Genomic DNA, 24,660 nt, shown 5'->3' on the forward strand with positions numbered 1-24,660 from the left:
TCGCTATCCGGTGTACTATGGAAATAAAGTTAGATTGGGGTAATCAGGCTACAGAACAGCGTCGTGACCTTTCCTATCTGACCTTTGACATCTACGGACCGCTAGCTTGACAAAAGGAACGCGTGGCGTCTGGAAGTGTTTTGTCTGGAGAATCCTACGTCTCAGGGTCATCAGAGAGCTTCAACTTTAGACAAGACAAACTTCTTAAAACTTCAAGACATGTCTTGTGAAATACATCCTTCCAGAGTCGCTGCTAAGGTGAGAAATAACTTTGTTTTCCTTGGAATGCTATTAAAAGATGGAGGTCAAGAGGTCATGCGGCGGGCGCGCCATGCAGGAATTCGACCAGTATCTCCAAGCAGATGTATCGATTGGTGTTGGTTACTGACTGTACTGACTGTGTTGGTTTGTGACTGTACAAGCAGGAACAGTCTACTTTAGTTAAAGTGTAGATAAGGGTGTTTACTTATCCAACTGCGCATGTGCAGGTCAAAGGTGAAGTTCCCTAACGTAAGTAAAAGTGAACAAACACGTTTCGACATCAGGATGCAAAACGATCGACGGACATGTATAATTTATACCATGGTCGACACAAGAACTGTTTACAAATCAGGGGCCTTCACTAGACTTGGGCGACTATTTCAAAATTAAAGAGGACATCAAAACAATACAAATACTTTCTTGAGGGGATTTTTGTGTGAAATCTTGACATTCTGGGGTGGTTATGTCAGGTCAGACTTCATACTTCTTACGTTCATAATTAAACTTTTGACTTGCTCAAAATTAGATGATGGAATCGACTGAAGTTGAGCATCTAGAGGCAGAAGAGGAGCCCAGCTGTCCAGAAACTGACAACGGAGGGACAGGAGAACAGCAAGCCAATATTCACAGCGTTGAGAGACCACACCCAGAGTCGGTGACATCAACCGGGAGTGACCAGAAACGTGGTCATGCTGGTAAAAGTGAAAGTAAAAAGAAGCGAAAGAGACACAGCTGTCCGCACTGTGAGTATGAAACGATAGATAAACCAACGATGACATCACACATCAGGACCCACACTGGTGAGAGACCGTTCAAGTGCCAACAGTGCGACTATTCTGCTGCACAGAGGGGGCACCTAAAGCGGCATGTCCTGGCTGTGCACACCGGTGAGAGACCTTACCAATGCACTTACTGTGACTATTCTGCAGCACAGAATTTTAGCCTAAAGAACCACATCGTGGCTAAACACACTAACACTAAGCCGCACAAGTGCACGCTGTGCGACTATTCTGCAGTAGCTAAACGGAGTTTGAAGTACCACATGGCTACCCACACTGGGGAGAAACCTCACAAATGTGAACTTTGTGACTATTCTACAGTGGATACAAGAAATTTGAAGCAGCACATGTTCACGCACACTGGTGAAAAGCCATACAAATGTGGCATTTGTGGCTATGCGGCGACATATATGTCCTCTTTGAAAGCCCACATGACTAGACACACTGGTGAAAAGCCTTTCCAATGTGAGGAATGCAATTTTTTCACAACCAGCATCGCAAACTTAAAGAACCACATGACTAAACACACCGGTGAGAAGCCCTACGTGTGTGAGGTTTGTGGTTATGCGGCAGCACAGAAGGGTACCTTGAAACAGCACATAGCCACACACGCTGTTGTGAAGCCCTACAAATGTGACCAGTGCGACTACTCTGCAGCACAGAAAGTAAGTTTGAAGATCCACATGGCCAAACATGCCAACGACAAGAGCGAAGTTTAAGTGCCTGTCGAAAATCTCAACATTCCTTGTCTTCTCCTTGGAATCTGGTAAAGGAACTGTTTGATCATTGAAGTTTTTTGTATGAAAGAAACACAAATAACAAATGAGTGTAGCCTCTGATGACTGTTGTATTGGAGGGTTTTCTATTTAGACATATGATACAATTGTACTTAGAGATTGCTTTTGGACATGTTGTAAACCTTTTTTGAACTGTGTGTTCTGTTATTGCCCTCCCAAGGGGATGTAACAACGTAGTTTTGCAAATAGATGTGTCAGGAAGGATTGGGGACGTGTGCAAAAGGACAAGACTTATCTTAGTACGTGATCTGCACCGTGAACTGGACGTGACATGGAGAGCGTCCGACGGTTCAGTGAAAGTTTACATGTTTGCATTTAAGTATAAGTATGTTGTAAGTTGTTTGTTATGAAATCACGCATTTTTGATTATATTTTGTGTAGTTTATTTGACACCTTAATTACTGTTTTAGTTCCACACGTTTTGATGTGCCTTTTTTATAGTAAGTTAAAGTTAAGCAAGTTAGATTATATCTTAACTATAGGCACTAATGATATTGAATATGTAGTACGAATACTTTAATTTAATTCGTTTCGATACATCTATTTAACTTGGGTATTGTTTTAGGCACATAAGAGGTAGAACAAGAAGGGTGGGTATATGAGTACAAAAGTGGTAAAAGTTGATGTGGTAAAATATACATGAGGCAGACGGAAGAAAAGTCAATCCAGAGAAAACACCTCCTCTTTGCCCACTACCCATTCGACGTCTCTGGTATAGAGAGATATGCTTATTAGCATTTGTACGATAGAAATTTAAGAGAAAGAGTTTTTTCTAACATTATCTTTATCATATCTGTTGTTTGTAATTTTGTAACTTGTTAAGCGTTGTCTGGACAGCTGTTCATATTAAACCTGCTAACTATGACAGGACTTCCATCGCTTTTTTGCTCCCTAGATTATCTACATACACTAGAGCAACGTTCTGAGTTTATGAAAGCTTCGTCTGGGACAAATAAAAAGTGTAAAAGAAGCATCTTGTTTGGAATCCCAATTTTTCCCACCTTTAGCACTCTTCTTCTAACTGTAGTCTTATATCCGCCATATCATCAATGAAAGTTAATTTGCAAGTAACTGCTCCATGGCTAGATGCAAGGACGTAAACTTCAGAAACATACGTGCTGTGTAGAAATGAAATTTGATTTGGGTAATCAGGCTTCAAAATGGATATGACCTTTCCTCTCTGACCTTTGACACCTAAGGACCGCTATCCTGACGGGAGGAACGCGTGGCGTCTGGAAGTGTCATCTGTGCCTCAGATCTCTGTCTCAAGGTGTTCGGAGGGTTACAAATCAGAGCAGCACAGACTCCTTAGAACTCCAAGACAGACTTCTTGTGGAATCCATCCTTCTAGAGTCGCTGCTAAGGTGAGAAAGAACTTTGTTTTCTTCGTATGGGTAAGATGTAGGTCAAGAGGTCAGGCAGTAGTTTGATCAATATCTCCAAGTTGATAAATCGTTCAGGGTTATTTTGTTAGTTTCTAGGTTTTTTTACGTCTATGTGCGACAGAGCGCACTTACTACATAAAAAACGTGGTAGGGGGGGCAGCTTTAGCGCAGGCACCTAGACCGGCCCACGTTGAGCGAGGATCAAATTCAAAATAAAGGAGGACATCAAAACTTTTCTTGAAAGGGGTGAAATCATGGCAATTCGGGGGTGGTTATGTCATATTAACCATTTTTCTTGCTCAAAATTAGATGATGGAGTCGATTGAAGGCGAGCAAATAGAGTCAGGAGGGGAGCCCAGCTGTGCAGAAACTGACAACCGAGGGACAGGAGAGCAACTCGAGATTCACACTGGTGAGAGACCACACCCAGCATCTTCTGCGTCAACCGGGCGTGACCATGAACGTGGTCATGCTGGTGAAAGTCAGAAAAAACGTAAGAAACACAGCTGTCCTCACTGTGAGTATGAAACGAAAAGGAAAGATACGATGACATCACACATCAGGACCCACACTGGTGAGAGACCGTTCAAGTGCCAGCAGTGCGACTATTCAGCAGCACTTACGAGTAACTTGAAAAAGCATGTCCGTGCAGTGCACACCGGTGAGAGACCTTATCAGTGCACTTTCTGTGATTATTCTGCAGCACAGAATGTTAGCCTAAAGAACCACATCTTAGCTAAACACACCAACACTAAGCCGCACAAGTGCACGCTGTGCGACTATGCTGCGGTAACCAAAAAGAGTTTGAAGCTCCACATGGCAACCCACACTAAGGAGAAACCATTCAAGTGTGATATGTGTCCTTACGCCACCCATTACAAGCGGAGTTTGAAACTGCACATGGCCATCCACACTGGTGAGAAACCATACAAATGTGAACTTTGTGATTATTCTACAGTAAGTTCCAACACTTTAAAGCGGCACATGGCCACGCACACTGGTGAAAAGCCATACAAATGTGGCATTTGTGGCTATGCGGCGACATATATGTCCTCTTTGAAAGAACACATGACCAAACACACTGGTGAGAAGCCTTACCAATGTGAGGAATGCGACTATTTCACAACCAGCAAAGCACACTTAACGAAGCACATGAGAGTACACACCGGTGAGAAGCCATACATGTGTGATGTTTGTAGTTATGCGGCAGCAGAGAAGGGTAACCTTAGGAAGCACATGGCCACACACGCTGTTGTGAAACCCTACAAATGTGACCAGTGCGACTACTCTGCAGCACAGAAAGTAAGTTTGAAGAGGCACATGGCCAAACATGCCAAGGACAAGAGCGACGTTTAAGTGCCTGGCGAAAATCTCAACATTCCTTGTCTTCTCCTTGGAATCTGGTAAAGGAACTGTTTGATCATTGAAGATGATTTTCCATTCAAAGAAACGCAAATAACAAATAAGTGTAGCCTTTGATGACAGCGTTGTATTGGAGGGTTTTCCATTTAGACATATGATACAATTGTACTTAGAGATTGCTTCCTAACATTTTGTAAACCGTTTTAGAACTGCATGTTCTGTATGTGCCCTCCCAAGGGGATGTAACAAAGTAGTTTTGCAAATAGATGTGTCAGGAAGGATTGGGGGCGTGTGCAAACTGACAAGGTTTATTTGAGTACGTAAACGTGAAATGGAGATCAGAGCGTCTGAAGCTCACGTCAAGGTTGACATGTTTGAATTTTCAATCGTTTCCAAAAGCTTGTAGTATCAGTATGTTGTAGCCTGTGTGTTAGGAAAACACGCGTTTTTAAATTATATTTTGTGTAGTTTTTTATACCTTTATTACTGTTCTCATTCTACACATTTTGATTGGTTTTTTTAATATCAAGTTAAAGTTTTGTGCTGGATTAATACTAACAAGTTAAGATTTTATGCTGGATTAATACTAACAAGTTAAAGTTATGTGCTGGATTAATACTGTTTGGTTCTCTGTTGGTTCTTTTGTGATCACCTAGCGGCATCCATTTGAACAACAGGTTATACATTAACTGTAGATTCAGTTGTGTAGTTACTGATGATATCAGAGATTATTGCATTCGTTTCGGTAAATCTATTTAACTTGGGTCGTTTTGGCATTCTAAGAGATAGAGCCAGAAGGGTCGGGTTATGAGTACTCTAGTGAAGATCTGATGTGTTAAAACATACACAAGGCAGCTAGAACATAAGTATCAAAGAAAACTTTTGTCACAGAAACATATCAATCTCGGGAAATACCTCCCAACTGCCCACTTCACAGTCGACATCTCTGGGACACAGTGATATTTTTGTCAGCTTTTCTACGACAGGAGATTTTCTGTATATCTTTCAAGGTTGCTTCTTCTCATATTATCTTTATGTAATCTTATATCTGTAATCTTATGACGTTTAGTGTTTTCGGGACAGCTGTTCATAATAAACATGCTAACCAATACAGGACTTTCGTCGTTTTTTTTCTCCTTTGTCCATCTGCGCACACTAACGTTCTGAGTTTATAAAAGATTTGTCCGGGACAAATAAAAAGTTTGGAATCCAGTCTTTCCCACCTTTAGCACTTAACTTCTAACTGTAGTCTTATATCCTCCATATCAGCAATGGAAGTTTATCTGCAAGTTAGTGGTCGAAGGCTAATTACAAGTACGTAAACTTCAGAAGTAAACGTGCGGTGTAGAAATGAAATTTTATTTGGGTCATCAGGCTACAGAAATCGACGTGACCTTTACCATCTGACCTTTGACACCTACGGACCGCTATCCTTACCGGAGGACCGCGTGGCGTCTGGAAGTGCCATCTGTGCCTCCGATCTCTGTCTCAAGGTGTTCGGAGGGTTACAAATCAGAGCAGCACAGACTTCTTGGAAATCTAAGACAAACTTCTTGTGGAATCTATACTTCTAGAGTCGCTGCAAAGGTAAGAAAGAACTTTGTTTTCTTCGAATGTGTAATGGTGTGGGTCAAGAGGTCAAGCAGGACAGGAATTCGAACAACATCTCCAAGTAAATAAAACTTTCGGGGTTATTTTGTTGGTTTCTAGTTTTTTTACGTCAATCTGTGACTGTGCACTTGCTAGGGCCACCGTCCCGCTACGGAGAAAGCGTAGTAAGGGGCACACCAGCTTTAGTGCAGGCGCCTAGACCCCATGGACATTAAAACATTAAAAAGCCTTTTTGACGGGGTTCTTGGAGAAATCTTAGCAATTCTGGGGTGGTTGTGACTTCATACTCGTTTTCCATAATTAACCATTTTTACTTGCTCAAAATTAGATGATGGAGTCTACTGAAGGCAAGCATCAAGAGTCAGGACAGGAGCCCAGCTGTCCAGAAACTGACAACGGAGGGACAGGAGAACAGCGAGTCAAGATTCACAGCGGTGGGAGACCACACCAAAACTCCTCTACATCAAGGTGGCGTAACCTGAAACCTTGCCATGCTGGTGAAAGTGAAAGTGGCGAAAGTGGAAGAAAGAGAAAGAAACACAGCTGTCCGCACTGTGAGTATGAAACGATAGCTAAATCAGCGATGACAAAACACATCAGGACCCACACTGGTGAGAGACCGTTCAAGTGTGACCAGTGCGACTATTCTACAGCACAGAAGGGGCACCTGAAACAGCACGTCCAGGCAGTGCACACCGGTGAGAGACCTCATCAGTGCTCTTACTGTGATTATTCTACAACACAGAATGTTAGCCTAAAGAACCACATCATGGCTAAACACACCAACACTAAGCCGCACAAGTGCACACTGTGCGACTATTCTGCAGTAACTAAAAGGAATTTGAAGTACCACATGACTACCCACACCGGGGAGAAACCTCACAAATGTCAACTTTGTGATTATTCGACAGTCGATAAAAGAAATTTGAAGTGTCACATTAGCACGCACACTGGCGAAAAAAAGCCGTACAAATGTGGCATCTGTGGCTATGCGGCAGCACGAATGACCTCTTTGAAAGAACACATGACTAAACACACTGGTGAGAAGCCTTATCAATGTGAGGAATGCGAGTATTTCACAACCAACAAAGCACACTTAAGGAACCACATGACAAAACACACTGGTGAGAAGCCTTTCCAATGTGAGAAATGCGACTATTTCACCACCAGCAAAGCAAACGTAAGAAGGCACATTACAAAACACACAGGTGAAAAGCCCTACAAGTGTGAAGTTTGTTGTTATGCGTCAGCAGAGAAGGGTAGCTTGAAGAAGCACATGGCCACACACGCCGTTGTGAAACCCCACAAATGTGACCAGTGCGACTACTCTGCAGCACAGAAAGTAAGTCTGAAGAGGCACATGGCCAAACATGCCAAGGACAAGAGCGAAGTGTAAGTGCCTGGCGAAAATCTCAACATTCCTTGTCTTCTCCTTGGAATCCGGGACTGTTTGATCATTGAAGATGATATCGCTTTGGAAGAGACGCAAGTAACAAATGAGTGTAGCTTCTTATGACAGTGTTGTATTAGAGGATCTTTCATTCAAAAATATGATACCATTGTACCTGGATATTGTTTCCGGTCATTTTGTAAACCGTTTTAGAGCTATATGTTCTGTATGTTCCCTTACAAGGGGATGTCACAAAGTAGTTTTGCAAATAGTTATGTCAGGAAGGATTGGGGACGTGTTCCAATTGACAAGATCTATGTTAGTACGGGATCTGCACCGTGAGATGGACAGCGTCCGACGGTTAAGTAAAAGTTTACATGTTTGCATTTAAGTATAAGTATGTTGTAAGTTGTTTGTTAGGAAAACACGCGTTTTTGATTATATTTTGTGTAGTTTATTTGACACCATAATTACTGCTTTAGTTCCAAACGTTTTGATTTGCTTTTTTCATAGTAAGTTCAAGTTAAGCAAGTTAGATTATATCTTAACTATAGGCACTAATGATATTGAATATGTAGTACGAATACGTTAGTTTAATTCGTTTCGATATATTTCATCTTACATTTATTTAACTTGGGTATTGTTTTAGGCACATTAGAGGTAGAACAAGAAGGGTTTGGTTATATGAGTACACAAGTGGACCGTTGGTGTGGCAAAATATACATTAGACAGACGGAAGAAAAGTTTTGCACAGACATGTCAATCAGGAGAAAACACCTCCTCTTTGCCCACTACCCATTCGACGTCTCTGGTATAGAGAGATATGCTTGTTAGCATTTGTACGATAGAAATTTAAGAGAGAAAGTTTTTTCTAACATTATCTTTATCATATCTGTTGTTTGTAATTTTGTAACTTGTTAAGCGTTTTCTGGACAGCTGTTCATATTAAACCTGCCAACTATGACAGGACTTCCATCGCTTTTTTGCTCCCTAGTTTATCTACATAAACTAGAGCAACGTTCTGAGTTGATGAAAGCTTCGTCTGGGACAAATAAAAAGTGTAAAAGAAGCATCTTGTTTGGAATCCCAATTTTTCCCACCTTTAACGCTTTGCTTCCAAATGTAGTCTTATATCCGACATACATGTATCAGCAATGAAAGGTTATTTGCAAAGGAATTGGGGAAGGAGGCACTCAAGCTAACCGACAAAGTTCATTTGCAAGTTAGTGCTGCAAGGCTAGTTGCAAGTAGGTAAACTTCAGAAACATACATACGGTGTAGAAATGGATAGATTTGGGTAATCGGGCTACAAAAATCGACGTGACCTTTGCTATCTGACCTTTGACACCTAGTGACCGCTATCCTGACAGGAGGAACGCGTGGCGTCTGGAAGTGCCATCTGTGCCTCCGATCTCTGTCTCAAGGCGTTCGGAGGGTTACAAATCAGAGCAGCACAGACTCCTTAGAACTCCGGGACAAACTTGTTGTGGAATCCAGACTTCTAGAATCACTGCTAAGGTGAGAAAGAACTTTGTTTTCTTCGAATGAGTAAGATAGAGGTCAATCAGGTCATACCTTGAGGATACGAGAATTCGAACAATTTCTCCGAGGAAATAAATCGATCGGGGTTAATTTATTGGTTTCTAGTTTTCTAGATCTATCTGTCACAGAGCGCACTTGCTAGGGCCGCCCTCCCGTTTCAGAAAAACGCGGTAGAAGGGGGGGGGGGGCGGCGGGAGGTGTCAGCTTTCACGCAGGCGCCTAGACTGGCCCAGGTTGAGCGAGGATCGAAATAAAGGAGGACATCAAAACTTTTCTTGGGGGACTTTTGGTGAAATCATGGCAATTCGGGGGTGGCTATGTCATATTAACTATTTTTACTTGCTCAAAATTAGATGATGGAATCGACTGAAGATCAACATCAAGAGTCAGGAGAGGAATTCAGCATTCTAGAAACTGACAACGGAGGGACAGGAGAACAGCAACTCGAGATTCACAGTGGTGAGAGACCACACCAAACATCTTCTACATCAACAAGGAGCAACCAGAAACCTCGTCATGCTGGTAAAAGTGGTAGTGAAGAGAAGCGGAAGAAACACAGCTGTCCGCACTGTGAGTATGAAACGATGAATAAAACAGTGATGACATCACACATCAGGACCCACACTGGTGAGAAACCTTACCAGTGCCAGCAGTGCGACTATTCAGCGGCAGAGAAGAGTAACCTGAAGCGGCACGTCCTGGCTGTGCACACCAGTGAGAGACCTTATCAGTGTACTTACTGTGATTATTCTGCAACACATAATGTTCACCTGAAGAACCACATCATGGCTAAACACACCAACACTAAGCCGCACAAGTGCACGCTGTGCGACTATTCTGCAGTAACTAAACAGAGTTTGAAGTACCACATGGCTACCCACACTGGAGAGAAACCTCACAAATGTCAACTTTGTGATTATTCTACAGTGCAAATCAGCAAATTGAAGCAGCACATTTTCACGCACACTGGCGAGAGGCCATACAAATGTGGAATTTGTGGCTATGCGGCGGCACATATGTGCTATTTGAAAGACCACATGACTAAACACACCGGCGAGAAGCCATACAAGTGTGATGTTTGCGACTATGCGACAGCAATAAAAAAGACTTTGAAACAACACATGGCCACACACGCTGTTGTGAAGCGTCACAAATGTGACCAGTGCGACTACTCTGCAGCACAGAAGGCATGTTTGAAGAGGCACATGGCCAAACATGCCAAGGACAAGAGCGAAGTGTAAGTGCCTGGTGAAACTTTCAACATACCGTGTCTTCCCCTTGGAATCCGGTAAAGGAACTGTTTGATCATTGAAGATTATTTTGTATGAAAGGAACGCAAGTAACAAATGAGTGTAGCCTCTGATGACTGTGTTGTATTGGAGGATTTTCTATTTAGACATATGATACAATTGTACTTAGATATTACTTCCTGACATTTTGTAAACCGTTTTAGAACTGTATGTTCTGTCTGTAGCCTCCTAAGGGGATGTAACACGTGGTTTTGCAAATAGATGTGTCAGGAAGGATTGGGGACGTGTGCAAAAGGACAAGATTTGTCTAAGTACGTGATCTGCACCGTAAACTGGACGTGACATGGGGAGCGTCAGATGGTTTAGTGAAAGTTTATATGTTTACATTTAAGTATAAGTATGTTATAAATTGTTAGGAAAACACGTGTTTTTGATTATATTTTGTGTAGTTTATTTGACACCTTAATTACTGTTTTAGTTCCTAACGTTTTGATTTTATTTTTATAGTAAGTTAAAGTTAAGCAAGTTAGATTATATCTTAACTGTAGGCACTAATGATATTGAATATGTAGTACGAATGCGTTATTTTAATTAGTTTCGATACATTTCATCTTACATTTATTTAACCTGGGTATTGTTTTAGGCACATACGAGGTAGAACAAGAAAGGTGGGTTATATGAGTACACAAGTGGAACGTTGGTCTGGTAAAATATACATTAGGCAGACGGAAGAAAAGTATTGCACAGACATGCCAATCCAGAGAAAACACCTCCTCTTTGCCCACTACCCATTCGACGTCTCTGGTATAGAGAGATATGCTTCTAACCATTTGTACGATAGAAATTTTAGAGAAAGAGTTTTTTCTAACATTATCTTTATCATATCTGTTGTTTGTAATTTTGTATCTTGTTAAGCGTTGTCTGGACAGCTGTTCATATTAAACCTTCTAACTATGACAGGACTTCCATCGCTTTTTTGCTCCCTAGATTATCTACATACACTAGAGCAACGTTCTGAGTTTATGAAAGCTTCGTCTGGGACAAATAAAAAGTGTAAAAGCCTCTTGTTTGGAATCCCAATTTTTCCCACCTTTAGCACTCTTCTTCTAACTGTAGTCTTATATCCGCCATATCATCAATGAAAGTTAATTTGCAAGTAACTGCTCCATGCCTAGATGCAAGGACGTAAACTTCAGAAACATATGGCTGTGTAGAAATGAAATTTGATTTGGGTAATCAGGCTTCAAAATGGATATGACCTTTCCTCTCTGACCTTTGACACCCAAGGACCGCTATCCTGACGGGAGGAACGCGTGGCGTCTGGAAGTGTCATCTGTGCCTCAGATCTCTGTCTCAAGGTGTTCGGAGGGTTACAAATCAGAGCAGCACAGACTTCTTAGAACTCTAAGACAAACTTCCTGTGGAATCTATACTTCTAGAGGCGCTGCAAAGGTAAGAAAGAATTTGTTTTCCTCTAATGAGAAAGATGGAGGTCAAGAGGTCAGTCAGGTCATACTGGAATGGTTTGTTTGTTTGAACCTCTGTTTATTAATGATATATGGGGGGGGGGGCAGCGCACCTAGTCCGGCCCACGATAAGCGAGGATCAAAATTAAAGAGCACATTAAAACTTTTCTTCTTTGTGACAGGTCATACTTCATACTTATCCATAATTAACCTTTTGACGTGCTCAAAATTAGATGATGGAATCGACTGAAGTTCAGCATCTAGAGTCAGGAGAGGAGCCCAGCTGTCCAGAACCTGACAACGGGGGGAAAGAAGAACATCATCTTGAGATCTACACTGGTGAGAGACCACAACGAGCATTTTCAACATCAAGAAGGAGCGAACAGAAACGTGGTCATACTGGTAAAAGTGGGAGTAAAAAGAAGAAGAAGAAGAAACACAGCTGTCCGCACTGTGAGTATGAAACGATGAATAAAACAGTGATGACAGAACACATCAGGACCCACACTGGTGAGAAACCGTACAAGTGTGACCAGTGCGACTATTCTGCTGCCAAGAATTGTACCCTGAAACAACACATCCTGGCTGTGCACACCAGTGAGAGACCTCATCAGTGCACTTACTGTGATTATTCAGCAACTCGAAATGTTTACCTAAAGAACCACATCATGGCTAAACACACTAACTCCAAGCCACACAAGTGCACGGTGTGCGTCTATTCTGCAGCAACTAAACAGAGTTTGAAGTCCCACATGGCAACCCACACCGGGGAGAAACCTTACCAGTGTGAGATGTGTTCTTACGCCACCAATCTAAAGTGGAGTTTGAAACTGCACATGGCCACACACACTGGGGAGAAACCATACAAATGTGAACTTTGTGATTATTCTACAGTAAATACCAACACTTTGAAGTATCACATTAGCACGCACACTGGCGTGAAACCATACAAATGTGGCATCTGTGGCTATGCGACGGCACGAATTTCCTGTTTGACAGACCACATGACTAAACACACCGGTGAGAAGCCTTACCAATGCGAGGAATGCGACTTTTTCGCAGCCAGCAAAGCAAACTTAAAGAACCACATGACAAAACACACCGGCGAGAAGCCATATGTGTGTGATGTTTGTGGTTATGCGGCAGCAATAAAAAGTACCTTGCGGTACCACATGGCCACACACGCTGTTGTGAAGCCGTACAAATGTGACCAGTGCGACTACTCTGCAGCACAGAAAGTAAGTTTGAAGAGGCACATGGCCAAACATGCTAACGACAAGAGCGAAGTTTAAGTGCCTGGTGAAACTTTCAACTGTCTTCTCTTGTGAATCTGGTAAAGGAACTGTTTGATCATTGAACATTATTTTCTATGAAAGAACCGCATTCAAGTAACAAATGAGTGTAGCCTCTGAAGACTGTGTTGTATTCGAGGGTTTTCTATTCAGACATTTGATACAATTGTACTTAGAGATTGCTTTTGGACATGTTGTAAACCTTTTTAGAACTGTGTGTTCTGTATGTGCCCTCCCAAAAAAGGGGATGTAAGTGGTTTTGCAAATAGATGTGTCAGGAAGGATTGGGTACGTGTGCAAAAGACAAGATCTATCTCCACCGTAAACTGGACGTGACATGGAGAGCGTCCGACGGTCAAGTGAAAGTTTACATGTTTGCATTTAAGTATAAGTATGTTGTAAGTTGTTTGTTAGGAAAAAACGCATTTTTAGAAATTATATTTTGTGCAGTTTATTTGACACCTTAATTACTGTTTCAGTTCCAAACATTTAGATTTGCTTTGTTATATTAAGTTAAAGTTAGATGTTAGATAAATACTGAGTAGCCACTTGTTCGGTTCTCTGTTGGTTCGTTTGTGATCACTTGATGACATCCAGACAACAGGTTATATCTTAACTGGTCTCTAACTCTAATGATATCAGATATGTAGTACGGATACCTTCGTTCCCACATCTACTTAACTTGGGTATTGTTTTAGGCAATTAAAGAGGCAGAACAAGAAGGGTGGGGTTATTTGAGTACGAAACTTGGGATCTGATGTGTTAAAACATACACAATGTAGCTAGAAAATAAGTAAGGAAACTTTTGTCACGCAAACACCTCGATGGGGAGATTAACTTCACAGTCAGCTTTTGTACGACAGACAATTTTTCTCTGTATTGTTTAAGGTTTCTTCTAACATCTTTATCTAATCTTTTGTCTGTTAAGTGTTTTCGTGGTTGTTCATAAAAAATCTTCTAACCAAGACTTTCGTCGTTTTTATTTTGCTCTTTTGTCCATCTGCGCACACATAAGTTCTGAGTTTATAAAAGTTTTGTCTGGGACAAATAAAAACTGTAGAAGAAGCATCTTGTTTGGAATCCCAGCTTGTCCAACCTTTAGCGCTTTGCTTCCAACTGTAGTCTTATATCCGACATACATGTATCAGCAATGAAAGGTTATTTGCAAAGGAATTGGGGAAGGAGGCACTCAAGCTAACCGACAAAGTTCATTTGCAAGTTAGTGCTCCAAGGCTAGTTGCAAGTAGGTAAACTTCAGAAACATACATACGGTGTAGAAATGAATAGATTTGGGTAATCGGGCTACGAAAATCGACGTGACCTTTGCTATCTGACCTTTGACACCTACGGACCGCTATCCTGACAGGAGGAACGCGTGGCGTCTGGAAGTGTCATCTAAGCCTCCGATCTCTGTCTCAGGGTCTTCGGAGGGTTACAAATCAGAGCAGCACAGACTCCTTAGAACTCCGAGACAGACTTCTTGTGGAATCCAGGCTTCTAGAGTCGCTGCTAAGGTGAGAAATAACTTTGTTTTCTTCGAATGGATAAGATGGAGGTCAAGAGGTCAGGCAGGTCATGCAAGAATTCGAACAACATCTCCAAGTAGATAAATCGTTCGGGATTATTTTGTTGGTTTCTAGTTTTCTACGTCTATCTGTGTACTTGCTAGGGCCGCCCTTCGCTACGGAGAAAGCGTAGTAAGGGGCATACCTGACCAGCTTATGTGCAGGCACCTAGACCCCGAGGACATCAAAACATTATAAAAAGCCTTTCTTGACGGGGTTCTTTGAGAAATCTTAGCAATTCTGGGGTAGTTGTGACTTCATACTCGTTTTCCATGATTAACAATTTTTACTTCCTCAAAATTAGATGATGGAATCGACTGAAGGTGAGCATCTAGAGTCAGGAGAGGAGCCCAGCTGTGCAGAAACTGACAACGGAGGGGCAGGAGAACAACAACTCGAGATTCACAGCGGTGAGAGGCCACACCAAGAGTCTTCTACATCAAGGAGGCGCAACCTGAAACGTGGTCATGCTGGTGAAAGTGAAAGTGGTGAAAGTAGAAAGAAACGAAAGAAACACAGCTGTCCGCACTGTGAGTATGAAACGATAAATGAATCGACTATGACTCGACACATCAGGACCCACACTGGTGAGAGACCGTTCAAGTGCCAACAGTGCGACTATTCTGCTGCACAGAAGAGTGCCCTGACACAGCACGTCCATGCAGTGCACAGCGGTGAGAGACCTTATAAGTGCACTTACTGTGATTATTCTGCAGCACGAAATGTTAACCTGAAGAACCACATCCTGTCTAAACACACTCATTCCAGGCCGCACAAGTGCACTCTTTGCGACTATTTTGCAGTAAATAAACAGAGTTTGAAGTACCACCTGGCTACCCGCACTGGGGAGAAACCATACAAATGTGATCATTGTGATTATTCTACAGTACGCGTCACCAGTCTTAAGCGGCACATGGCCACGCACACTGGCGTGAAACCATACAAATGTGGCATTTGTGGCTATGCGGCGGCACACATGTCCTCTTTGAAAGAACACATGACTAAACACACTGGTGAGAAGCCTTTTCAGTGTGAGGAATGCGACTACTACACAACCAGAAAAACACACTTAGCAAGCCACATGACAAAACACACTGGTGAGAAGCCTTTCCAATGTGAGGAATGCGACTACTTCACAACCTGCAAAGCAAACTTAAGGAGGCACATGGCTCAGCACACTGGTGAGAAGCCATACGTGTGTGAGGTTTGTGGTTATGCGACTGCAGAGATGGGTAACCTGAGGAAGCACATGGTCACACACGCTGTTGTGAAGCCCTACAAATGTGACCAGTGCGACTACTCTGCAGCACAGAAGGCACGTCTGAAGATCCACATGGCCAAACATGCCAAGGACAAAAACCAGAGTCTAAGTGCCTGAGGAAAATCTCAAGAATATGCTAATGACCAAGCAGCTTTGACCACAGTCCTTGTCTTGGAAAAGGGTTTTTTATCTATCATTGCGTTGAAGATGGAAATGGAGATTCTGTGTGTCGCTTCTAATGACTGCGATGTGTTGCAGGAGCTTTTACTTAAAGATACACGGAGTTTGAACATTTTGTGAACATTTATAGAACATTTATAGAACCCTATGTTCTTCACCTGCCCTCACAATGTAAGGGGGGCAAAGTTTTTTGGGGGTTGTTTTTTTGCAAAGGAGCGTACCAGGAAGCATTGTGCATTTTAGCAAACGGACAAGATTTATATGTGTAAGAAATTTGCACCGAAAACTGGACCTGAAATGGTGGGCGTCTGAATGTTACGTGACAGTTTACATGTTTGCATTTCCAGTCTCAAAAACCTACCTTGTTTGTAGTATCCTAATTACGTGCTGTAGCCTGCCTGTTGTAAAAACGCGTGTATTTTATTACATTTCGCATGGTTTGTATACCTTGATTATTGTTTTAGTCACACACATTTTAATTTTTATTATATTAAGTTGAAAAGTAAGATGTTAGCTATTAAGTTACCACTTGTTCTCTGTTGGTTATTTTGTCATCTCCTAGCGACACCCAGTTAAACAATATATGTTAACTATATGTACTAATGGTAGTAAATATTTAGAAATAATATATTCGATTATAGATCTGTTAAACGTAAATCTAAGCGGTTTAACATTCAGTATAAATTAGTACACAAGAAGAACTGGTCATTTTTTTAAACTGTAGTTACTAATGATAATTGATATGTAATGCTTTCGTTACTACATCAATCTAACTTGGATGTTGTTTTGGGCGTTTTAAGATAGCAGACCGAAAGGAGATTATATGAGAACTGGAGTGGAGAGCTGATGTGGTAAAATATACACTAGGCAGTCAGAAGAGGCTAAGGCTACGTCTCTGGTATACAGTGACATCTTTAATACCAGCTTTTGTACCATTTAATTTCCTCTATATTATTCAAAGTTTCTAATAACATGATCTTTATTAAGTCTGTTGTTTTTAATCTTGTAACATGTTAAGCGTTGTCGGGACATCTGTTCATAATAAATCTTCTAACCGAGACAGGACTTCCGTCGCTTTTTTTGCTTCCTGCATGGAGTAGCGACCTGCGAGACCCGCTTGTTGATGAATGTTTTGTTGCGACAGACAAAAAAACGTGGAAGCGTCTTGTTTTAAAACACCATTTTTTCCGTCCTTCGGCACTATGCTTCTAATCTAAGATTAGTCGTTATCCGTTGTACTGTGGAAAAAGTATGATTTGGGTAATCAGGCTATATAACATCAATGTGACCTTTCCTATCTCAACTTTGACACCTGGTGACCGCTATCCTGACAGGAGAAACGTCTGGCGTCTGGACGTGCCTTTTTGTCCGGAGAATTTCGGTCTCAAGGTCATCAAAAAGTTACAAATAAGGTAAACACATGCTTCTTAAGACTCTAAGACAGACTTCTTGAGGAATCCATACTTCCAGACTAAGGTGTAAGGTGAGAAAGAACATCAAGCAAATAATATTCTCCAAGCAGATTTCGTTAGTATTTTCTGCATTTGCCCGTCTTTCTCTAATGTTGCAAATTTTCTTGGGGCCACCCCTCCGCTACAAAGAAAGCGTGGAATGTATCAGAGCTAGCTACGTAGACCTAGTATCCGTCCGCGTAGGTAAGAGATTAGGCCGAGGGGGGAGGGGGCGGCGAGACAGCTGTTGGCAGATGGATACAGTTACAGTACATACGGTGTGTGGCGGTTTGTAGCATGGGTGCCTTCCTTATAAACAAATGTAGTCTCCACCATGCTTGGTAATATCCATTAGCGTTTTGTTTATGTCTCACCTTTGACATCATGGCTTCCCACAATGCATATCGCCGCGCATGCGCAGTCGTAACTATGAACCTCATTGACTTTGCTTTACTTTTCAAATTAGATGATGGAATCGACTGAAGATCAGCATCTAGAGGCAGGAGAGGAGCCCAGCTGTCCGGAAACCGACAACGGAGGGACAGGAGAACAACAACTCGAGATTCACAGTACTAGTGGTGAGAGATCAGACCAAGAGTCTTCTACGTCAACCGGACGTGACCTGGAGCATAGTCCTGCTAGTAAAAGTATAAAGAAGCAAACAAAACACAGCTGTCCGCACTGTGAGTATGAAACGATCTATAAACCAGGGATGACATCACACATCAGGACCCACACTGGTGAGAGACCGTTCAGGTGTGACCAGTGCGACTATTCTGCTGCCAAGAATTGTACCCTGAAACAACACATCCTGGCTATCCACACCGGTGAGAGACCTTTCCAGTGCACTTACTGTGATTATTCTGCAACACAAAATGTTTACCTAAAGAACCACATCATGGCTAAACACACAAACTCCAAGCCGCACAAGTGCACGGTGTGCGACTATTCTGCAGTAACTAGACAGAGTTTGAAGTCCCACATGACTAACCACACTGGGGAAAAGCCATTCAAGTGTGGGTTGTGTTCTTACGCCACCAATCGAAAGACAAATTTGAAGCTGCACGTGGCGACGCACACTGGGGGGAAACGGCACACATGTGAACTCTGTGGTTATTCTACAGCGGATATAAGCCATTTGAAGCGACATATGGCCACACACACTGGTGAAAAGCCATACAAATGTGGAGTTTGTGGCTATGCGGCGGCACAAAAATACACTTTGAAAGCCCACATGACTCAACACACCGGTGAGAAGCCTTTCCAATGTGAGGAATGTGATTATGTCACAACCAGAAAAACAAACTTAGCTGATCACATGACAACACACACCCGTGAGAAGCCACACGTGTGTGGGGTTTGTGGTTATGCGGCAGCAGTGAAAGGTAACCTGATACGCCACATGGCCACACACGCTGTTGTGAAGCCCTACAAATGTGACCAGTGCGACTACTCTGCAACACTGAAGGCACGTCTGAAGATCCACATGGCCAAACATGCTAAGGACGAAAACCAGAGTGTGAGTTCTTGAAGAGCCTAAACAACTATGACAACATTCCTAGTCTTTTCTAGGGAAAAAGGAAATGTTTTATCCTTGCGGAAAAAATATGATCATTGCACTGACTGGAATTTGATGTCAAATTCAAATGAGGTTTCGTATGTTACTTCTAAAGAATGTGCTGTATTGGAGGACCTTCCACTTGATGTTTAACGTTTAGATTGTTTCAGGACATTTTGTGAGCCTTTCTAGATCTTTTTAATGATAGAAAATGCGAATTCTGTGACCATTTATATGTTGAAAATGAAACCCACCTTTAAATCGATTGTTCTTTATATGAAGATGAGCGCCAATACATGTTTAAGACAATAGAATTGGACAAGAAATGTACAAAAATGTCAAAGCAGGACACTTATATACCTAATGTCATGTAAGAACGAACATATAATAGACATACATGTATAATAATGTAGTCATGTTTCCAAATGTGATCAATATTAGTTTAGCAATAGTCCACAGTTTGTCTGTAAACTGTTCATGTTTCTTGCCCCTTTGTAATTGTGCACACTAGCGTTCTGCGAGTTTCGCTGAGTTTATTAAAAGTTTTGTTGGTACAAATAATATCAGGTGTATTTGCAGCCAGTGCCACAGGCAGGTACCCAATGTGTAGGGTAATGAGGCTGTTTAACGTGTTCGAGGCACCTCCTCGAGCACGGGACCCCCGTTTTACGTCCCTCCCGGAAGACGATTTCGTGGAAAGCTTCGTGAGGCTACAGCAATCCGGACGTCCTTGGTTGGTCCCCCATCCAAGCACTGTCCGGACCGCGCGTTGCTTAACTTCCGAGATCGAGGGATCGGGTGTATCCAACGCGCCACGCGGCCGTAGCATAATAAAAATCGTGAAAAGCGTGTTGTTTAGAATCCCATGTTTTCCCATTTTAAGCACTTTGCTTCTAAATGCAATTTTATGTTCGAAAATTAAGGAAAGAAAGTTTATTTGCAAGTTAGTGCTACAAGGCTAGTTACAATGTACATAAACTTCAGACATTAAATTTGATTTGGGTAATCAGGCTGCAAAAATCCCCGTGACCTTTCCTATCTGACCTTTGACACCTAAGGACCGCTATCCTGACAGGAGGAACGCGTGGCGTCTGGAAGTGTCCTTATCTGGAGAATTTCCGTCTCAGGGTCATCAGAGAGTTACAAAACAAGACTAGACAGACTTCTTAGAACTTCAAGACAGACGTCTTGAGGAATCCTACTTCCAGAGTCGCGGCTAAGGTGAGCAAGAAGTTTGTTTTCTTCGAATGGAGGGGCAGGACATTGAATGATTAATCTCCAAGCAGATGAGAATCGGTTGAGGTTATTTTGTTTGCATTTTCTGCATTTCTTTGTCTTTCTTTTAGTTGTGTGCGTTTCTTGGGACCACCCTCAAATTTCGGGGAAAACGTACACAGTCACAGAGAGCTGTAGAAACCCAGAAAAGGCCGCAAAATACCAACAAAATCACCCCGACCTACTTAGAGGTCCTTGGAGATTAGGCATGCGCAGGGGGCAGAGGCAGCTGTTGGCGGATGGATACAGCACGTACAGTGTTTGACGGTTTACAGACGGTTGGGTTTGCGTGTGTACAAGCAGAGGCAGTCTTTTTGGGTTCATCTGTCTTTTAAAGGTAGCTTTATAGAACTCTTTATGTTTCGCAGGGTTGGGGTTAGTCTTGCCCCATGATGTTATCTTTACCGCCTGACAGCCCTGCTGTCAATTACCGCTACCCGTCTAATCTCCAAGCAGATATTTGGCGGGCGTGTGTGGATTTGGGATTGTTACCTCATCACTATCATCTTTGACACTAAACTTTATTTATAATACTACATGGGAGACTAAAACGTCTGAATTGGGTATGTTAGCTCACAACAAGTCAGCTCACATTAAAACCAATATCGTTATATACAAAAGTACAAATATCGTTTAATAAATTCATCAGTCACGTGTAATAACAGTACAAGAACATTCTTCAAACAGTGACTTAAAAAGAAGGGTCACAAGTCTCGGCCTATAGTCTCGTGCTCTCGCGAGACTAGGCCACTCCGTGAACAAGACGTAAATTAGACGTCGAAAATTTGGAGGTGCGTTTTTCGCTACCCTTTTTTTATTGTCACTGTTTGAAGAATGTTCTTGTTACCAAAATTACAGGTATACAGGGTATTTTAGTGCGATTTAAAAACCCGAGTACATTTTAGATATAATATTGGGTTTGTAAAAAAATTCAAAAATGAGTAACGCTGTTGACAATATTGTTCAACTATTAGATGATGGAATCGACTGAAGAGGAGTATCATGAGTCAGGAGAGGAGTCAAGCTGGGCAGAATCCGACAACGGAAGTGAAAGTGGAGAAGATGAAAGTGACGGTGGAGAAGGCGAAAGTGAAACTAGGGAGAAGCGGAAGAGACTCAGCTGCCCGCACTGTAAGTATGAAACGGAACACAAGCAGATGATGAAGAGACACATGAGGTCCCACAGAACGTACCAGTGTGACCAGTGCGACTATTCGGCAGCACAAAAAGAGCGACTGAAACGCCACATGGCTAAACACACCGGTGAGAAACCCTACCACTGTGGCCATTGTGACTTCTCCGCGGCCAGGAAAGACAGTCTTTTCAAGCACGTTAGGGCAGTACACAGCGGTGAGAGACCTTACCAGTGCACTTACTGTGATTATTCTGCAGCACAGAATGCTCAACTCAAGGACCACATCATGGCTAAACACACTAACACTAAGCCCCACAAGTGCACGCTGTGCGACTATTCTGCAGTCGCCAAAAAGAGTTTGAGGTTCCACATGGCTACACACACTGGGGAAAAACCATATAAGTGTGAGATGTGTCCTTTCGCCACCCGTCAAAAACAAAATTTGAAACAGCACGTGCTCACACACAGTGCCGACAAACCATACAAGTGTGGAGTTTGTGACTATTCCGCAGTCCAAAAGACAGCTTTAAAAAGACACATGGCCAAACACACGGAGCCTAAGGTTAGAATTAAGAAGGAGCCGAAGAAACACAACTGCCCGTACTGTGACTATGAAACGATCTATAAACCGGCAATGACAAAACACATTAGGACCCACACTGGTGAGAGACCGTTCAAGTGTGACCAGTGCGACTATTCTGCTGCACGGACAAGTTCACTGAAAAAGCACATCCGGTCTGTACACACCGGTGAGAGACCTTACCATTGTGGCTACTGTGACTTCTCTGCAACAAGGAAAGACGGTCTTTTCGTGCATGTCCGGACAATACATGGCGGTAAGAGACCTTATCAGTGCAAGTTTTGTGAGTATTCAGCACAACAGCCGGGTCATTTGAAAGAGCACATCATGGCTAAACACAGCAACGACAGGCCTCACAAATGCACCGAATGTGACTTTTCTTCCGTTAGCAAAAAAAAGTTAAAGCTGCACATGACTACCCACACTGGTGAGAAACCTTACAGCTGTGAGTTGTGCAGTTATGCCTGTCGTCAAAAGGGCCAACTCAAGTTGCACATGGCTAAACACACCGGGGAGAAACCTTTTAAATGTAAACTCTGCGATTATTCTACTGCAGCAAAGTCGCGTTTTAAAAGTCACATGGCCACTCACACTAGTGAGAAGCCATTCAAATGTGAACTGTGTGATTATTCAGCCGTTACTATGTCTGATTTGAAAAAGCACATGGCCAACCACACTGGGGAGAAACCCTTCCACTGTGAACTCTGTGACTTTTCCACAGTGCACAAAAACAATATGAAGCGACACATGGCCACACACACTGGTGAGAAACCGCTCAAATGCGACCTTTGTGACTATTCTACAGTGAATAAGTATCATTTGAAGCGACATATGGCCACGCACACTGGCGAGAAGCCATACAAATGTGAAGTTTGTGGCTATGCGGCGGCACAAAGATCCTCTTTAAAAGAACACATGACTAAACACACTGGTGAGAAGCCTTACCAATGTGAGGAATGCGATTATTTCACAACCAGCAAATCAAGCTTAGCGAAGCACATGGCTAGACACTCCGGTGAGAAACCTTACATGTGTGACGTTTGCGGTTTTGCTGCAGCTGTGAAGGGTGGCTTGAGGCAGCACATGGCCACACACGAGAAGCCCCACAAATGTGACCAGTGCGACTACTCTGCAGCCCTGAAGTTTCATCTGAAGAGGCACATGGCCAAACATGCAAAAGAAAATGGCTGTTGTGAAGCCCCACAAATGTGACCAGTGCGACTATTCTGCAGCACATATAGCTCATCTTAGGAGACACATGGCCAAACATGCCAAAGAATAGAATGGAAGTGTGACTCCATGAAAAAAGTCTGAAGAAACGCGCTGATGACCAAGCAGCTCTTACCGCATTCATTGTCTTCCATGAGAAAAATGAATGTTTTATCTTTGGCTTTGCAGATGGAAAGTTGAAGAGAAGCAAATAACAAATTAACTTTTTGTACTGCCTTTCCTGAATGTGTTATACTTGAGGACCTTTTATTCAGAAATGGAAGGACGTTCACAAAGCCGAGGGCGTTTTAAGAGGCAGAACAAGAAGAGTTTGAGTTTGAGTTTTATTTAGATCCACAATTAACCTCATAAGAGGCTATTCTTCCTGTGGTCTACACAATATCTACACATTACAGTCGGGATATACAAAGACATACAACATGACAGTAGAGGACAAAAATTCCTTAAAAGCATTAATTACAGTTCAAAAGCAATAATTACAGTCCCATTATTTGCTAATTGCCGCCGGTCTTGTTCCATAGCTGAGCCATTCTGTACAGGAAGCGCCTTTTCTGAGAGTTGGATTTTGGTTTTGGAAGTCTGATTGTGTTCGTTCTGGTTGAGCGTGTTTGGTAGCTGTTGATGTCTGACTGGAATGTTAGTTTGTCATACAGGACCCTAGGTTGTTTGGTGAACATTATCCGTCTAAGAGTGGGGTATATGAGGACTTGAATGAAGCGTTAATGTGATAGAATACATACAAGCTAGTTGGAAGATATTAAAGGAAACTTTTGTTACACAGAGGAAAACACTTTTTCGCCTATTACCTAGTCGACGTCTCTGATATACATACAGTGATATCTTAATCAGCTTTTGTACGATTGAATATTTTCTGTATAGCTCTTTTAGTTTTTTTTTCTAACATAATCTTTATTAAATCTGTTGTTCGTAATCTATAACATGTAAAGTGTTTTTAGGGCAACTGTTCATAACAAATCTGACAACCCAGACAGGACTTTCGTCTTTACAAGGCTGCATAGGCTAGTGGAAAATAGTTGAAACTTTACCAAATAGACGGAATGATATATCAAAGTAGTTAGCCTGCCAGATGAGTAGTTTCCAGCAGTACGATGGACAAGTACCCAACATCTGACTATATCTTTATCAGGTTGTGTACAATAGAAATTAAGTAATTCTTTAAAAAGTTTTTTAAACGTTATACTTATCACTTGTTTTGTTAGTAATTTTATAACATGTTAAGTGTGCCTGGTGCAGATGTTCTTTCGTCTGTACCACACTCCATAGGTTTAA

At 42.2% G+C, this 24,660-nt stretch overlaps 8 protein-coding genes across 8 annotated transcripts; all 8 read left to right on the plus strand.

Moving 5' to 3' along the window:
- Window positions 1–166: 166 nt before the first annotated feature.
- On the plus strand, window positions 167–2,699 carry LOC136421159 (zinc finger protein 782-like). Its single transcript, XM_066408317.1, has 2 exons — window positions 167–258; window positions 788–2,699. The coding sequence occupies exons 1-2, from the start codon at window positions 220–222 to the stop codon at window positions 1,757–1,759; spliced, it is 1,011 nt and encodes a 336-aa protein (XP_066264414.1). The 5' UTR covers window positions 167–219; the 3' UTR covers window positions 1,760–2,699.
- An 835-nt stretch (window positions 2,700–3,534) lies between these two features.
- Window positions 3,535–5,695, plus strand: LOC136420996 (zinc finger protein 782-like). Its single transcript, XM_066408141.1, has one exon. The coding sequence runs from the start codon at window positions 3,535–3,537 to the stop codon at window positions 4,576–4,578; it is 1,044 nt and encodes a 347-aa protein (XP_066264238.1). The 3' UTR covers window positions 4,579–5,695.
- Window positions 5,696–6,526: 831 nt separating this feature from the next.
- Window positions 6,527–8,549, plus strand: LOC136420997 (zinc finger protein 782-like). Its single transcript, XM_066408142.1, has one exon. The coding sequence runs from the start codon at window positions 6,527–6,529 to the stop codon at window positions 7,589–7,591; it is 1,065 nt and encodes a 354-aa protein (XP_066264239.1). The 3' UTR covers window positions 7,592–8,549.
- Window positions 8,550–9,483: 934 nt separating this feature from the next.
- On the plus strand, window positions 9,484–10,770 carry LOC136420845 (zinc finger protein 525-like). The gene has a single exon (XM_066407960.1). It carries the CDS (start codon window positions 9,484–9,486, stop codon window positions 10,366–10,368), a length of 885 nt encoding a protein of 294 aa, XP_066264057.1. The 3' UTR covers window positions 10,369–10,770.
- Window positions 10,771–11,662: 892 nt separating this feature from the next.
- LOC136420998 (zinc finger protein 782-like) lies at window positions 11,663–13,135 on the plus strand. The gene is made up of 2 exons (XM_066408143.1): window positions 11,663–11,829; window positions 12,077–13,135. Exon 2 carries the CDS (start codon window positions 12,077–12,079, stop codon window positions 13,133–13,135), a length of 1,059 nt encoding a protein of 352 aa, XP_066264240.1. The 5' UTR covers window positions 11,663–11,829.
- Window positions 13,136–15,007: 1,872 nt separating this feature from the next.
- On the plus strand, window positions 15,008–16,078 carry LOC136420999 (zinc finger protein 782-like). The gene has a single exon (XM_066408144.1). It carries the CDS (start codon window positions 15,008–15,010, stop codon window positions 16,076–16,078), a length of 1,071 nt encoding a protein of 356 aa, XP_066264241.1.
- A 1,378-nt stretch (window positions 16,079–17,456) lies between these two features.
- On the plus strand, window positions 17,457–19,711 carry LOC136420946 (gastrula zinc finger protein XlCGF57.1-like). The gene is made up of 2 exons (XM_066408091.1): window positions 17,457–17,553; window positions 18,059–19,711. Exon 2 carries the CDS (start codon window positions 18,059–18,061, stop codon window positions 19,121–19,123), a length of 1,065 nt encoding a protein of 354 aa, XP_066264188.1. The 5' UTR covers window positions 17,457–17,553; the 3' UTR covers window positions 19,124–19,711.
- A 454-nt stretch (window positions 19,712–20,165) lies between these two features.
- LOC136420873 (zinc finger protein 26-like) lies at window positions 20,166–23,674 on the plus strand. Its single transcript, XM_066407990.1, has 2 exons — window positions 20,166–20,371; window positions 21,400–23,674. The coding sequence occupies exon 2, from the start codon at window positions 21,400–21,402 to the stop codon at window positions 23,350–23,352; it is 1,953 nt and encodes a 650-aa protein (XP_066264087.1). The 5' UTR covers window positions 20,166–20,371; the 3' UTR covers window positions 23,353–23,674.
- The last annotated feature ends 986 nt before the right edge of the window (window positions 23,675–24,660 follow it).

Source organism: Branchiostoma lanceolatum, chromosome 15 (assembly GCF_035083965.1).
Source record: "Branchiostoma lanceolatum isolate klBraLanc5 chromosome 15, klBraLanc5.hap2, whole genome shotgun sequence".
NCBI classification, from domain to species: Eukaryota; Metazoa; Chordata; class Leptocardii; order Amphioxiformes; family Branchiostomatidae; genus Branchiostoma; species Branchiostoma lanceolatum.